Genomic DNA, 15418 nt, shown 5'->3' on the forward strand with positions numbered 1-15418 from the left:
TCGTGGGATCATTAAAGTTTTATCTTATCTTATCTTATCTTGAATTGATTATCAAGTACTCTCTGTTTGGTTATGGTTCTTGTGTTTGTTGTTTGGAGTCCTTAGTTTATAATCCGGATTTTTCTTACCTCTGTTACCATTAGTCTTATGGTTTTAGGTTCACGCCTCTCCCTCTGTTTACTTTACTGCTTCTATTTTAGAGGTTTTAAATTCATGTGTATTGTCTACAGTCATGATAGTGATGATATAATCTAGAGGTTCTCAGTGAAAAACAGCTGGACTTGCCAACAGATAAGTTTGGAGAAGCATTTTGGCTTCCAGAATCTTGAGCAGGTCTATCTAAATCTCATGTCTGCTTTTCTATTGCCCTCACTCTATTGTGAAGTCGTTAGTCAAATTTCACATGAGAGGAGCCTAACAGTAGAAGGCTTTGGCTCTTGTTCTACTTTTCATAATTATGAGATCTTTAAGAAATAATAGAGCTTTGAATTCAGTTCTCTTTCTAGTTTCAGCTGGACACTTTTAACAGTCAGTGGGACACCCAACCTCATAATAATGACTTACAAATATCCAGCCTAAATGCAACAAATACACGGACTAGTTTTTTAAAAAACATTTTTTAGCATTACTCTTAACTGAGATGTATTTATTTATTTTTACAATATTACCAAGGCAAAAAAAGAGGGCACTAGAGATTTATTTATTTCTGGTTAGGGACCATGTTTTAGAAGTTTTTAGGGCCAAATACAATAACTTTCAATTTGTCTAGATCATCTAGACATGGACCTTTATGTCATCAAGACATGCCTTTCAGTTTAACCAACTGATGTGTGTCATTTCCTCACGATGAATCAACCATCGTCGTGTAAATGGTGGAGGTTTTCTAGAGCAATAGACCCTTCTAGAGTCTTCCAAAGCCAGTTTGTCCCAGGGGAGGTACCAGACTGACGCTTGAATTAGATGCCTGTAGTGAATAGTAAATAGTTAACTGTAAATAACTGTACAATCAAAGGAATTTATCTTGCTTGGAGGCTCAGTTTGTGGTCTGATCTGCTCGCATGGTGTGTTACACTCCACGTGTCTCTAGACTTCACAGGTGGGGGGGGGTTCTAGCAGTGACTGAGGATTTCAGAAGGGTTTGTGGGCACGACGTAGCTGCGGCGTAGATTTCCCGCTGAAGCATAAATCATCAGTTACACTCAGTGACCCGTCATCAGAAGTATGCAGGTATATGGATGTCAGCAGAGCTAGGTGTGTGTCTCTCTGCCAGTCCCATTAGGGTGAGACCCTTTGGACAGACTTTCTGTACAGGTGTAACTGGGGATTAAATACAACAAATTTCAACAATATGACAAAAGTTTAATGATGGATTTTAAAGCCTGTGCATAAAAAGTCTGAATAGTCAATTGCAGTTATTTAAAATCCTGCTTGTTCTGGCTCTCCACCTTGTGAAGAATTAAATTATAACCTTTTTAAAATGTTGTGCACAGCAAAAAATGAACAGAGAAATGCTGCTATAAAACTAAAAGATGTGGCCTTATATGTGCATGCCAAGGAAGATTTACAAGTATCTGGAATTTATATACCAAAAATGAAAAGCTTAGGATGTGTTTTAATATGTAATCAATATACAACCTGTAGAAGTGGCAGCACCTTTAGCCTAAACACTATTTAAGATTCAGCAGGAGCTTTATACTCAAAAATAACACGTTTTGGATGAAAGTACTAGGATATGAAACATGCAGGAAATGAAAAAGGTCCCAAAACAATTAAACAATTCAAAACTCCAAGGCTTTTTTTTTTTTAATGACGGGTGAGATGGATTTATCTGTGCAGCAGTAATTTTATTTTCAGTGCGATTAAAATCTTCATACATTTACAGTTAATCCAGTGTTTCCATAAACAATACTAACAAGCCATACATGAAAGCAGTGTCAGGTACATTTGAGCTACAAAAGTAACTGCGGCTACACGTCTGTGGTCTGGACTTCAGGATTTGTATCGTCACGAGTTCCATCTGCTTGCATTTTATGAAAACCTCATCTTTGTGCCCAATTTGCTAAAAACAATGATGAGTACAGCCATTATCACGAGGATATTTTTAGAGACATTTCTCTCTGAGTTCTCACTGCAGAACATTTCAGTGCAGTAGCAGCTGGAGCTTAGATACCAGCAACCCTGAGTTACAAGCAGAGCAAGAGGGGTTATTTACCAGGCTGGGACAGTCTAAGACAGCATTATATTTGATGTTTTTAGAGCTTGACACATACAGTACAATGGGCTAAAATCTTTGCTTCTGCAACTCTGATACTAGCCACTTTTTTTCTTTATAGTTCACAGCTTTATTCCATCATATGTACAAAATCAATTAAAGTTTTGATAACCTAACATTCAATTCAACAATGAATGGATAGCTAACAGTAGATCAGCTGCTGTAGTACTTTTTCATTCAATAGGTTTGTAGTGGCCTTTAGACCACTTTCAAATGGCTTAGGCTGAATAAAAATTTACAGTCAAACAGCAACAAAAATATGTAACTTTAACAGTCAGACACATCAGGTCAGAGGTTTTAAAAATAGTATCAGGTTACATATTGAATCTGCTTATACTGGAGTGGCTTAATTTTTCAAGAATATGTCAACATTAGTTATAACATTGATCCATTTCACAACTACAACATACTACACTGTAGGTACAGCAGTGCTGACACTGATACTGTGTTCATGACATGCCAGAAAGATGTAAAACATTTATTCTTCAAATGCACAACATATGGAATATGGTTTCCCTGTTGACATTCAAATTTCCTCCACCTCTTGCGACTGACATGACACCACAGTGAGCAATGTGTGCTGTGTTCAGGGTTCTGAGGCCACAGACTCCATTGGCTCCACCTGGGGTTCAGTGGGTGGAGTGGAAATCTCCTCCACCTGTTCTGAATCTGGTTCTGTCACAACTACAGCCACCTGCTGACACACAGAGGACAGTCAAATGTGAATGTAGCTTAAAAAAATGTGTGCCACTGTTGGCAAATAAATAAACAAACACAATAAAAACAAGATGGGAGTAATATTCCAAGAAAAATATTTCTAAATTTCCAAGATTAAAGGGCACCAGGTGACAGACCTAGGGTAAATCAAACACGTGGATCATAAATGGTAGTGGATTTTGCAAAAAGGATGAAAATGGCTGTGGTTAACATGTACTTCAAGAAGAGGGAGGAACAGAGTGACGCATAAGAGTGGAGGAAGGTGCACACAGGTAGGCTACATCTTATGCAGAAAGTGCAATCTGAAAGAGATAGTAGACTGCAAGGTGGTGGCAGGGGAAAATGTAGCTAGGCAGCATCAGATGGTAGTCTATAGGTTGTAACCAAGAAGAGGAAGTGAGTGAAGGTAGAGGATTAAATGGTGAAGTTGAAGAGGGAAGAATGTTGGACAGAATTCAGGGAGCATTTGGGTGGTGGAGGAAAAGTTACCAGATGACTGGGAAACTGCAGCTGAAGTGCTGAGGGAAACTGTCAAGGAGGTGTTTGTGTATCCTCTGGACAGAGGAAAGAAGACAAGTAGATTTGGTGGCGGAATGATGACGTACAGAAAAGTATTCAAAGGATGAGGTTAGCAAAGAAAAAAGTGGAATAGTCAGGGAGATGAAGAAAGCAGACAAGAGTACTGGGAGGCTAGGTGTACGGCAAAGATAGAGGTGTCAAAGGCAAAGGAAAAGGCTTCTATTAAGTTGTATATGAGGCTGGACACTAAGGAAGGAGAAAAGGACTTGTATCGATTGGCTAGGCAGAGAGATCACGCTGGAAAGGACGTGCAGCGGGTTAGGGTGATTCAGGACAGAGATGGAAACAAGTGAAGACAGTGTGTTGAGAAGAGGGAAGGAGTACTTTCAGGAGTTGATGATGAATAAAGAAAATGAGAGAGGAGGACAGTTAGTGAATCAGGAAATGTAGAGGATTAGTAAGGAGGAAGAAAGGTCAGCTATGAAGAAGAAGATGAAGAAGAAGAGCAGGTATGAAGATGTCTAGGGGAGAGGGCAGCGGACTTTTTAACCAGATTGTTGAATACAGTCTTGGAGAGTGAGAGGATGCCTGAGGAATGGATTAGTGTACTGGTGCAGATTTTCAAGCACAAGGGTGATGTGCAGAGCTGTACTAAACTACAGAGGGATAAAGTTGATGGGGCATACCATGAAGATATGGGAAGGAGTTGTTGAAGCTAGGTTAAGAGGAGAGACAACAATCAGTGAGCAGCAGTATGGCTTCAAGATGAGAGAGAACAGTACACAGGCAATGTTTACTTTAAGAGTGTTGATGGAGAAATATTGAGAAGGTCAGAAGGAGATGCAATGCATCTTTGGGGATCTAGAGAAAACATGTGATAGGGTGCCCAGACAGGAACTGTTAAACTGCATGAGAAAGTCAGGAGTGGCAGTGAAGTATGTGACAGTGGTGCAGGACATGCATGAGGACAATGTGACAGTGGTGAGGTGTGTGGTAGGAGTGACAGATGGATTTGAGGCTGGGGTGGGATTACATCAGAGATCTGCTCCGAGCCCCTTCTTGTTTGTAATGGTGATGGACAGGTAGACTGAGGTCAAGGAGGATTCTCCATGGGCTGTTTGCAGTTGACATTGTGTAGCAGGAGTGAATGTAGTGAGCAGGTGGAAGAAAGTCTGGAGAAGTGGAGGTATGCCCTGGACAGAAGAGGAATGAAAGTAGTAGAAGCAAAACACAATATATGTGTGTAAATGAGAGGGAGATAAATAAATTTAAATAACTGGGGTCAACCATCCAAAGCAACGGACAGCACACAAGAGAGGTGAAGAAGAGCGTGCAGGCACAGTGGAGACGAGTGTCAGGGGTGATCTGTGACAGAAGGATGTCAGCAAGCGTGATAGGGAAGACTTACAAAATGGCAGTGAGATCTGCTATCATGTGTGGTTTGGAGACAGTAACACTAACAAAAGGACAGGAGACCGAGCTGGAGGAGACAGAGTTGAAGATGTTCAAGTTTTCATTGGGAGTGAGCAGCGTGGATGGGATTAGAAATGAGTATATTAGAGGGTTGACATTGTTTGGGCATGTGCAGAGGAGGGATATTAGATATATTAGAAAAAGATGTTGAATATGGTGCTACCAGGCAGGAGGAAAAGAGGAAGACCACAGAGAAGATTCATGGATGTAGTGAGAGAGGACATGCAGAGGGTTGGTGTGACAGAAGAGAATGCTAGAGATAGGGTGAGATAGAGGCAGATGAGCCACTGTGGCGACCACTGAAGGGATCAGCTGAGGGAGGAAGAAGGTGTCACCAACTCCGATACTGCTTTACCAGCAGACCACAGACCACACTCTCTTTTTTGTATACAGCCTCTACTGGTTATACTATACATGTGATTACACTTATAATAAACCTGTTTAAATTAGCAAACATAACAAATGAATCTGTACTGATTCAAATGCTAAATTGCAATTTCATGTTGACTTGAAGTAAACTACTGGTAAACATGCAGGCTACACCTGTGGTCAAAAGACAAAAGAAGGAACACCTGGAAGAAGAAGGAATTATACTAAGGATTCCCAGTTGGATTATAAAACACGGCAAACAGGAGGATTAACCATCACTAGACAACTGTGATCAGTAAATTCAGTTTTTAAGTCTTTTCTTCTCTGCTCATTTTTGCTGTATTGGATTATTATGGACCTCAAAGGAACTAGGGGACTTTGGACAGAGTTGCTACTTCCACATCTGGTCTCCATCCATTGTCGCTGGAGAAGGAATGTTGCTCTGGCCAGGGAATGATACTTTCTCCTCTCTCTTCAAAATCAGTGGTAGTTATGCAGCAACAGCTCTTATGATTAGTTTGAGTGATTTTTGAAATGATTTATACAAATTAGCTTTTATGATTTATTCTGAAATGTAACTGAGCTGCACGGTTTGCCACTGCTTAAATGCTTAAATAAAAGTCCCACCTGTATTTAAAGTCTAAATTGTGGACATCCACTTTGAATTCTTTAAAGGTTAAAATTTGGGTATGACTGATCTTTTTTCATGGCTCTAACAGGTTGTTCTAGCCCATAAAAGTAACAGATCATCAGGGCCCAAAGTAACAAGAGAGTTCCAAAGAACACGTGTCGCCTGCATAAAGGCTTGGCAGGAAGCATATTCATGGATATGAAAATAGGTGATTAAGTGATAATATTTACAAATAGATTTTCACAGTAAATTTTTGTTGTTGCGGCTACTCCATAGAACTGCCTATATTTATACATAAATTCATACATAAATTTTATTTCATTCTATATTGATAAAGATACAGACACAGGAAATACAGAGGTGAGACAGCTGAGAGATGAATGAATGATGGAAAGATTGATGACAGTGATTAAACCAGTATAAGAGGAGGTAGACTTATGGTTCTGGTTCTTGTGCTCTGCAGTTGTACTCTTCGATACGTATCTGTCCTCCAAGACTGAAGTCAATATGTCGCACGGTTACTCAGATACTGAAAGCGGGACGACAGACGGACGGATGATGGAAAAGTGGTCGCTGAGTGCCTCTCAGCAGGCGACACAACAAAAACTTGACCTTTGACCTTGACCTTCAGGTCAGGGTCCCCGAGATTCAAACTCATTTGAGATTTTTAGTATCTGCATCATTAGTGTGAATTTGAATCTGTCCTCCAAGTTTTAAGCCGATATGTTACATGGTTAATAAGATACTGAAAGGATGACGAACAGACAGACAGACAATGGAAAAATGATCCCTAAGTGTCTCCTAGCAATTCACCAGGTGCACAAATTATTAAGGGAAGAACTGCTGTTAATGGCTGGTAACGATATCTGACTAGTGAGGTTACTAGATTAGGTGCATTCCTGGGAAGCAGGGTTGGCCCTCGGATGTAGGCAGAGGTCTTAAACATGTTTCTGCCAATTCCTACTAGGGTAATACCCTTTATGGGCAGAGACGTGAGTGGTTTAAAGGGGATCGCAGCTACCCTGTACAGACATCCTGTGTCAGCCACAAAACATCATCTGCAAGTCATTATGACTCCTCTCACTCCAGTACTAAATCCAGTATGACTTCAGAGTAATGCAGTTAGGTGCCACCCTGCAATACACATGTACACAAGGGCAGGGCCGTTGGTCTTATGTTACCTGAGATGGCTCAGCTGCAGCTGCAGCTGGAACAGCTTGAGTGGCTTGAACAGCCTGCACAGCTGGAACAGGTGGGGGGCGAGTTTGTGGATAGACAGGTCTCGGGCTGGGAGCCTGTAGGACACATTTACACATTTCTAAGCACTAGTTTAACATACCCAGAGATGACATGTTACTATTTAAATAATACTGAATAGAACAGTTTCAGCCTTCTGCTAAAACACTTAGAAGCAAAGGCCAACTTTAAATAGCTCAGTTAAATTGATTGTTTCTTCTTGTTTCTAAAGTCAACCTGCAAATCATCACAAATATTTCTCTGTTATTTTACCTACTACTGCAGTACTGGGATAGGCATACATCTCTGCAGTGATGTTGTGACATACAAAATTCCTCATTTAATTAGAGTTATTGGCTGTGAAACCAAAACAATGACATGATCCTCGATTCTTCACATATTTAAGGAAAACACCAGGTAAGTTTTTCCACTAAGAGCAAATGCTCTAATATAAATGTCATATTTCCAAAATATCAAAGCCTCTGTAATTTTTAATTGGGTGCATTCTTGCTCACTGTAGGCCTCTTGGTGAAGCTTTAAGGTCTCAAGGCTCACCTGGCTGCCACCAGCAGCTAGGACACTGAGTCCAAACAGCATGGCAGTGATGCAGATTAGCAGCTCAAGCACCAAGAAGATCACTAGTGTTCCCAGAATCCCATCAATCAATAGCTGAAAAACATGAGGGAGAAGTATGAGACACTCTTTCAGTGACACTGATGACACCACCAAAAAAAAAAAAAAAAAGTGCAAGTCTTGGGACATCTTTTCTCTCATTTAGACTTCTCTCTTCTACATGCACACTATAAAAACACAACTTCTAACCTGTCCAAAATAGTTATAACAATAGTCAGTCACTTACTTTACACTTTTGCTCGATCAGCCCGGTGCATTTCCTGAAACAATGTTGCTGCAGTGAACAGTAAAGACAAAGAAACATAGTCTCCTTTTTAACAACATGCAGGGATAACTAGGAATTTATGTGATTCTATAAAAGGAAAACTACATTTATGCCTCACTGATGGCTCTATGTATGCTACATTACTTTCATCTTACACTGCAATGAAAAACACTAATGATTATTCATGCATGTGGCCATGTGAGAATTTTATTTTCTATGACGTATTCAACATGTTGAATTCTGGGACCATACCACAAGCTATATGTTTTTACTTGGAGACATCCAAAGTTCAAAGTTTCTAAATTAGTGACAACATGGTGCAATTAATGTGTGAAGTGATTCTGGTGACTCTGCGACTGATACTTTTGATACTACCATTGGTCTGCACCACTGCAAAACCCTCTTTGGCATTCAAAAGTTACTCCTGGTATTTATTAGAGGTGCAGTGTCAGTTTTAAGACTGAAAGGCATAGACACAGGCATTCAATAAGATATCAGCAGATGTTTCAGGAGCTGTATGACTGATTTTCCAGCCCCCAGACACTACGAAGCTAGTATAAAAGGTAGAATTCAGTGAGTGAATCTAATCAGTATGTGTACCAGTCCACGATATATATATATAGTGCCTTACTGTGAACATCACGACAAAACTGCAAACTAAATACTCGCTAGATCCTAAAGCACCAACTGCAACTTTACATCTGCACCATGAACACATCACAGGGATGAGAAGACAAAAAGATGTTGTAGGTGTAAGAGGTCACTGGGAAAAAAATTGCGGGGAGGACGCTGGACTTTCATTCAACTCTTTGGAACAATCAGCAGTTTTGGCTCACAGTAACCTCTGCTTCTTAATCTCTTACAGGATCTATTCCTAGTTTGTTTGTTTTTTTTAACTTTTTTTTGTTATAAGCAGTGGATAGTGTTTTTATGATATATGGAGATCTTTTCTTTGGTATGAATAAAATGTAAAATATACAAAATGATCATAAATATCATATTGTTACATCCCCAACAAGGTCCAGGGGTGAGGGGACTAACATAACTGGGGGCTCATCCGGGAAATAGTCCTGCTGTAATTTCAAAGTTCAAACAAATAATTGAGATATTTTCAGTGAGTCTGGCTGAAAGACCTGCTGCTTTATTTGATTTACGAATGTACAGCATATGGAAAACCAGTCATCGTCACAAATCACATTTTAGAAGATTAGCAGTGAAGTCACCATGTAACACATTTTCATTCTTAGCTTTCATTCCTAGTTTGTTGACCCTTGGGTTGCATGCATATTGCTGCCCATCTACTGTCTGATCCCTTGTGAAAAGTGTGACATAAACTGGAAATGGAGACATTTACCTTCAAAGTAAAAGCTGTTCCTCATTAAACTGTTAGCTGAACAGAGCTGAGGAACAGCTTTTACTTTGAAAGTAATCATTCATTTCTGGTTTGCACCACACTTTTTTGAGTTGTACCGCATCCAATATAGCAGACAGCTCTCAAGCAATGTTCAAACTACATCATGTGAGAAACCTCAATCCCGTAACAGTTAAAATGATAAAAACAGAAGGGGAACTGCCATCACAGCAGCTGGTTGTAAGATCACTGTAAATTTACTTATATTTACACAGTAACTGTGTGGCCAGAAATATATTTACAGTATGTCCTGCAAACATTGTTTCAGTCTTGCACCAGGCAAGATGAATTTATTCCAAAGAAAAGGGGAAATCCCACTATTCTTGCCCCAAACATTTTTGTGCAGCAACTCTGATTTTTTTTTTTTTAGACAAGCCAGTTTTTATTTGAGAAACTATGCAAGTTCATTTTAAGGATATCATTTAATGATGTCCCACAGATATTAGTCCTAACACGGCTGTGCCACAGAGCTAAAGTGTGGCACGTATTTCTACAGCAGAAAGCACCTGAGACAGCTAATATGTTGTTATTCTGTTTTACAACTTTAAAATCATAAACCTTATTAATATATATTTATATGTTACTGGCTTCTGTCTGTTTGTTTTAAAGACCATACCACAGCATGTAGCTCCAGTTTACGGCAGTGTTCGCAGTGGTAAGAGTCCTGGCGGTAGGGGAGGTGTTTGGACATTAGACCCAGGGCAGCCGTGGCAAACGCAGCACTGATGAGATGCAGCACCAGGACACATTTCACCTGCAAATGGCAACATGTTTGACTATGCTGTGACAAGCTGCTTCTGAATGTGACTGTCCAAATCTCAAGTATGCTCCACCAAAGTATCCTTCACCTTCATCACTTAGAAACACTGATGTAAAAAAGCTCTATATTTTTCCATTAGCAAATTGTAAATAACTGCCTAAAATCAGCAAAACAATAAAAGGTATGCAAAATACATAAACTATAAACATATGGGAAGACAGACTGTTTTCATTCCAGCACTAATCACAACAATGTACACAAATAATTCTGCAGCCTTGTTTCATATTTTTCAACATACAACTAAACTGTTTTCTGTAGCAAGAATCAAGGGAAGCACACATATGGAGGTTGGCTGGGGTGGCAGAAGCTTTCAATTAGGAGCCTAGAATTTGATCCATGACTGGGACCTAATTTTTTGGCTTTTATTGGGACCTAATTTTTTGGCTTTTATGTTTAGTTTTTACTGCAGTTTTGATTTAATTCATGGTTTGCTTAAACAACAAAAGCACTTTGTTAGGTTTAGGCAGCAGAGTTACCTGGGTAGTTATCTGCTACACACTGACATATAGTGTGTCATGGTGAATGCATGCCTTTACCTTACAATATGAAGCGCCTTGAGGCAACTGTTGTTGTGATTTGGTGTTATGAAACTGAACTGCGCTGTACTGAACTGAACGGTGATGTCCATCTGAGCTAATCTACTCAAGATGGCAACTTCCACAAACTGGTGCCCACTCCTATGTATTTTAAATGGATTAATTTTAAGTTTGTGAGACTGCATCAATTTGTTGGAAGACATTACCTAACCTATGTCTATTTATGACTCCAATATTCTTTTTTTTCTCCATTAAATAACTTCAAAAACTGTACCTTTAACTGTTTATAAATTAGAGCCATTGTTAACCACAGTCCCCCATTTTCATAGGGTCAAAATGAACTGGACAAATGAACATAATTTTAAATAGGCTTGTTTTTAATACTTGGATGAAACTCCTTTGCAGTCAATGACAGCCTGAAGTCTAGGACTCATGGACATCACCAACTGCAGTGTTTCCTCTCTTAACATTCTCTGCTAGGCTTTTATTGCAGCTGCCTTCAGTTGTTTGTGGATCTTTGTGCCTCCAGTTCTGTCTTCAGTAACCGATGAGGCTGAGATCATGTGACTGAATTGGCCACTGAAGAATTTCTAATTTATTCACCTCCAGAAACCTCATATTAAGAATTTCATTGAGGCGATACAAAATTCAATTTCAAACCTTGAAATTAACTTTAGTTCTTTTATCTGGTTAATTTTATCTGTCGAAACAAGATAATAGGCCTCACTTAGCCATCCAGTTACTTTTGATACTCTGAAGATCGGGGGCTACGTCTGAAAATAGCTGTAATTCCTAAACAGCAAGCACAAAAAATAAACAAACCCTGAATTAAAGTAACTAAGAAACAGGAGCTGTGTGGACACCTCTTTAGGATTCTTCTCTCCTGTATCACTGCTATTCCAGCTATTTGTAGAGCTACTCATGTCCTTCTTGTTGCAGTAGAGCTCGCTGTGTGTCAGTCTTTTTCACTGACTTTTAAAAAAATACCTGTAGTATCACAAAGCATGCAGAAAGGAATTTTAAGTGATGTGCAAGTTTATACACATAGCACAGACTCAGAGACAGACTCACCCAAAACAGAGTAGGTCTCCTCCCACTGTGGACCAGCACTGAACCAGACAAGGTCACCTGGTTCATTACAATACAGAGTAGTCAGACACAGCAGAAAAGCGCAGGAAGGATAACATGAAAAGATGATGTGACCTGGCTACAAGTGACCACTGCATCTTTCCTCACACTGACCTGAATGACAACGATCAGGAAGAGAGCCACATCTCCTGTAAAGTGGACTTCGTGAATCTGGAGCACGGAGGCGCTCAGACAAAGAATCAAAACCCCAATAACAATCTGGATTGCCTGAGATGGGTGGGTACAGAGAAAAGAGATCAGCATATCATGCATTTGTGATGACAGAAAACAGAAAGCAGAAAGCAGTGAAGAACTCTTTACTGGGGAAAAATGCACTGAAATTGTCCTTTACATGTAAAACACTCCAACTACCCCTAAATATTCCCCTTATTTTTTTTTTCTGTGTTTGACTCCTGTGAAACTTGTAAAAAACAAGAAAAAACAAAACAAAACAATGTGTTATGTGTAAAAAAACAGCTGCTACCACAGAGACACAAATATGTGAGTGTCAATGTGTCATTTTAGTTTGGGTCACAAACTTTGGATGTTTCTGCTCACCCCCAGAGTCTTGGGTTCCATCTTGAGGAGGGATTGCAGCTGTCCTGCAGAGAGGGTCCCTGCTGGAGGCATCGGATCTTTGTCATCATGCGCCATCCTGCTGCTGATGGGGAAACAACGGGTTTCAACATACAGCACAAAGCAGAAGGGAGAAAGGATTGCGCCAAGGGAAGGGGGGGGGGGGGGGGGGGGGGGGGGGGGGCTAAATAAATGACTTTTGTGCAGGAAATAACAAACAGCAGCACTGTGACTTGTGAGAATTATATGAGGGAATATTAGGTCACTTTTTAAACTACTGCTACAGCTGCAGGTACATGCTGTCCTGTGTCGGGATACAGGCCCTGCAAGAGGATGCTGCAGTGAGATTTTTTCTGAGTCCGTGGGTGTGGACTTGTATTTTGGCCTCATATCTACTAAAGAGGTGTTGGGCAGCCACCTACCGGCTGCTTAGGGGTTGTAGACACTGGGGTGCAAAAGTGAAAATCTCTGATTACTGTATTAGCAAATTTAGGCTATATGTCCAACTCTACTGTTTACAGTTAGTATGAGATCAGTGAGCCTGTTACCTGTATGAAACTAAAAATGTCTTGCTGATGCAGGCTCTCTCTGTCAAGGTCACAGCCTGCAGGTTGATTTTCACTAGCAATAAGACAGAGGAGTCAGCAAAGGAGTGCTGCAGCTACTCAGGAGCCTAAAAATCTGCAGTGCCGGCTTCCATTATCGTTATCGCTGAGTCAAAATTCATGTGCTGACTTATTTTCCAGATGTGCGGCCGATCCTTTAAATTATAGATTGCAGCAACCCAAAAGCACAGCGACTCCATAACTTATGTCCAGCTTGTACAGAAACACTGAGAATGTTGGTGTCCCCGTAGTTAAAAATAAACACAGAGATGAGAAGCTCGTCGGACTGCAGCGAGATCTGGCACCGCTCCAGGAGAGGATGCCATCAGATCAGATCATCTAATCTTTTTTGACATCCCCACACATTACAGCAGTTACTTTTCCTAAATAATAATAATAAAAGCAATCTCGATACAAACAGTTCCGATCCGTCTTTCCTGCGGGACAGACTGCAGCGAATGATCTTACCTGAGCTGTGCTACAGAAGCTTCTCGTCTTTTTCCCAGTATACACTGAGTACAAGTAGCTTTAATGGACCACCGAGCCTGCTATGAGTGCGGATGCTCTGCGGGATGCAGCAGGGTGTGTTCGGGAGCTCGATCCCCCTGCAGCGCACCGATGTTGCGACTTTTTCAAGGGAGTGCTGTGTCATGCATTTCACATGCACCACTGCAGGCAGAAGAGGAGTTAGCAGGTTGAGCTTCCGTTATGGATCATCATACTAGATTTTTAAGTGGAACGAGTTAAAACAAACAAACAAACAAACAAAAACTTCCAAATTTAAAGTTGCGCCAGTGTCAGAGTCAGTCACCATGTATTAGACGCTGCCCCGACATCCTCGTTGGATTTTCCAGAAAGTTGTACAAAAATTATTTTATCCTTTAAACGATAAAAACACGAAAAGAAAACATTCCCGGTGGCCTGAACTCTTTTAGGCAAATTTCTTGGAATTCCTTGAAGCAGTCTTCAGGAATAGTTCTCCCGGCTTATATTCCAAAACTCTTTGGATTTTTCTGCCTTTTGTTCCATTCTGTACCAGGATGATCCCACACTGCTGCAGTAACGTCGAGCTCTGGGGAGGCCAGTTCATGAATGATAGTGTTCCACGTGTGTTTTTCTACCCACGTGTGCTTTTGTTGTACTGACAGCAGTGATGGCATACTCACCTTGAAAAAGTAATTCGATTACTGATTACTCCTTTAAAAAGTAACTTAGTTACTTTATTGATTACTTAATTTTAGAAGTAACTAAGTTAGATTACAAGTTACTTTAATAGTTACATTCAACAGCTGCCGGTGTTGTGCCAAAAAGCGATTTCCGGTATTTGCCAGAAAATGATTGCCTGTATTTAAACGGCTGTAAATGACTTGTTGACCTATAATCTGTGAGACATATGTCAAACATTTCTCTCATGAGTGATATCAGGTCATTTTCATCAAGAAAAAGCATTTCTATCACAAGGTAGGAGCTGCAATCAGTTTTTGGCAAAGTGACTTTTATATATTTGTTTTGTATCATTGACAAAAATTGTCTTTTCAAACAGAAATCTGGCTCAGAAGGCTGCAGAAATCACAACCAATATAACATCACAGTTCTATAAAGATATTTTAAGTGGCCAACAAGCACTGGATTGATTATAATGTAGGTACAGTAACACTAAAGACTCCTAAAGATTCTCGCAAAACAGGTTATTTCTTCTTTTTATATATAAGCCCTTCATAAAGCATGCTGATTGCACTCTATTTACCAATATAAACAAAGACATTACACATAAAAGCACACAAACATCTGAGTCAGTTTATGGCAGACGGCTGATGAAAAACATCCAGCTATCTGTAGTTGTTTTAATGATTTCTTTGAAGTCTTCTTTTTCCAGGGTGGAATGACTGCATACATTCAATTACATTTTATTTATATGGTACCAAATCACAGCAAACAGTTGCCTCAAGGTGCTATTATATTATATTATTATATTGTAAAGACCCTTAAGTAATACATAGATTCTTTAATGACTTTTGAAAAACAAGAATTGGGTGCACAAGTTTAAATTTATTTTGGATTTTCTCTAATTCACACAAGGTCAAAAGTATACATACATATGTTTAAATATTTTATTAAGTGGTGCTGATGGTTCCACTATGTATTTTAAAGCCTATCATGATCCTGGGTCTGTGATGTGGCATTTTGTGTTTTGGACTGTCTTTTGTGTGATTCTTAGTTTATTATG

The 15418-nt window shown here is 39.8% G+C and overlaps 1 protein-coding gene across 5 annotated transcripts; it reads right to left on the reverse strand.

Moving 5' to 3' along the window:
* Window positions 1-1859: 1859 nt before the first annotated feature.
* On the reverse strand, window positions 1860-13897 carry LOC115788244 (membrane-spanning 4-domains subfamily A member 15-like). 5 transcript variants are annotated; one of them, XM_030741201.1, is made up of 9 exons: window positions 13660-13897; window positions 12569-12668; window positions 12125-12238; window positions 11954-12010; window positions 10143-10280; window positions 8077-8124; window positions 7773-7886; window positions 7163-7276; window positions 1860-2969 (listed from the first exon to the last, which is right to left on the reverse strand). In XM_030741201.1, the coding sequence occupies exons 2-9, from the start codon at window positions 12662-12664 to the stop codon at window positions 2859-2861; spliced, it is 792 nt and encodes a 263-aa protein (XP_030597061.1). In that variant the 5' UTR covers window positions 12665-12668; window positions 13660-13897; the 3' UTR covers window positions 1860-2858. The 5 variants fall into 5 exon arrangements, with proteins under 5 accessions (XP_030597061.1, XP_030597060.1, XP_030597062.1 ...); XM_030741200.1 differs by having other exon boundaries at window positions 12569-12671; XM_030741202.1 differs by having other exon boundaries at window positions 1860-2966; window positions 12569-12671; window positions 13660-13895.
* Between the last annotated feature and the right edge of the window lie 1521 nt (window positions 13898-15418).

Source organism: Archocentrus centrarchus, chromosome 11 (genome assembly GCF_007364275.1).
Source record: "Archocentrus centrarchus isolate MPI-CPG fArcCen1 chromosome 11, fArcCen1, whole genome shotgun sequence".
In the NCBI taxonomy this organism is placed as follows: Eukaryota; Metazoa; Chordata; class Actinopteri; order Cichliformes; family Cichlidae; genus Archocentrus; species Archocentrus centrarchus.

Coding starts and splice junctions, on each gene's coding strand:
- LOC115788244 (XM_030741201.1), bottom strand. CDS start 12,664: ATGGCGCATGATGACAAAGATCCGATGCCTCCAGCAGGGACCCTCTCT. Junction 12,011..12,124: donor TCCTGATCGTTGTCATTCAG/GTCAGTGTGAGG, acceptor GTAATGAACCAG/GTGACCTTGTCTGGTTCAGT. Junction 8,125..10,142: donor AACTGGAGCTACATGCTGTG/GTATGGTCTTTA, acceptor TGTTCACTGCAG/CAACATTGTTTCAGGAAATG.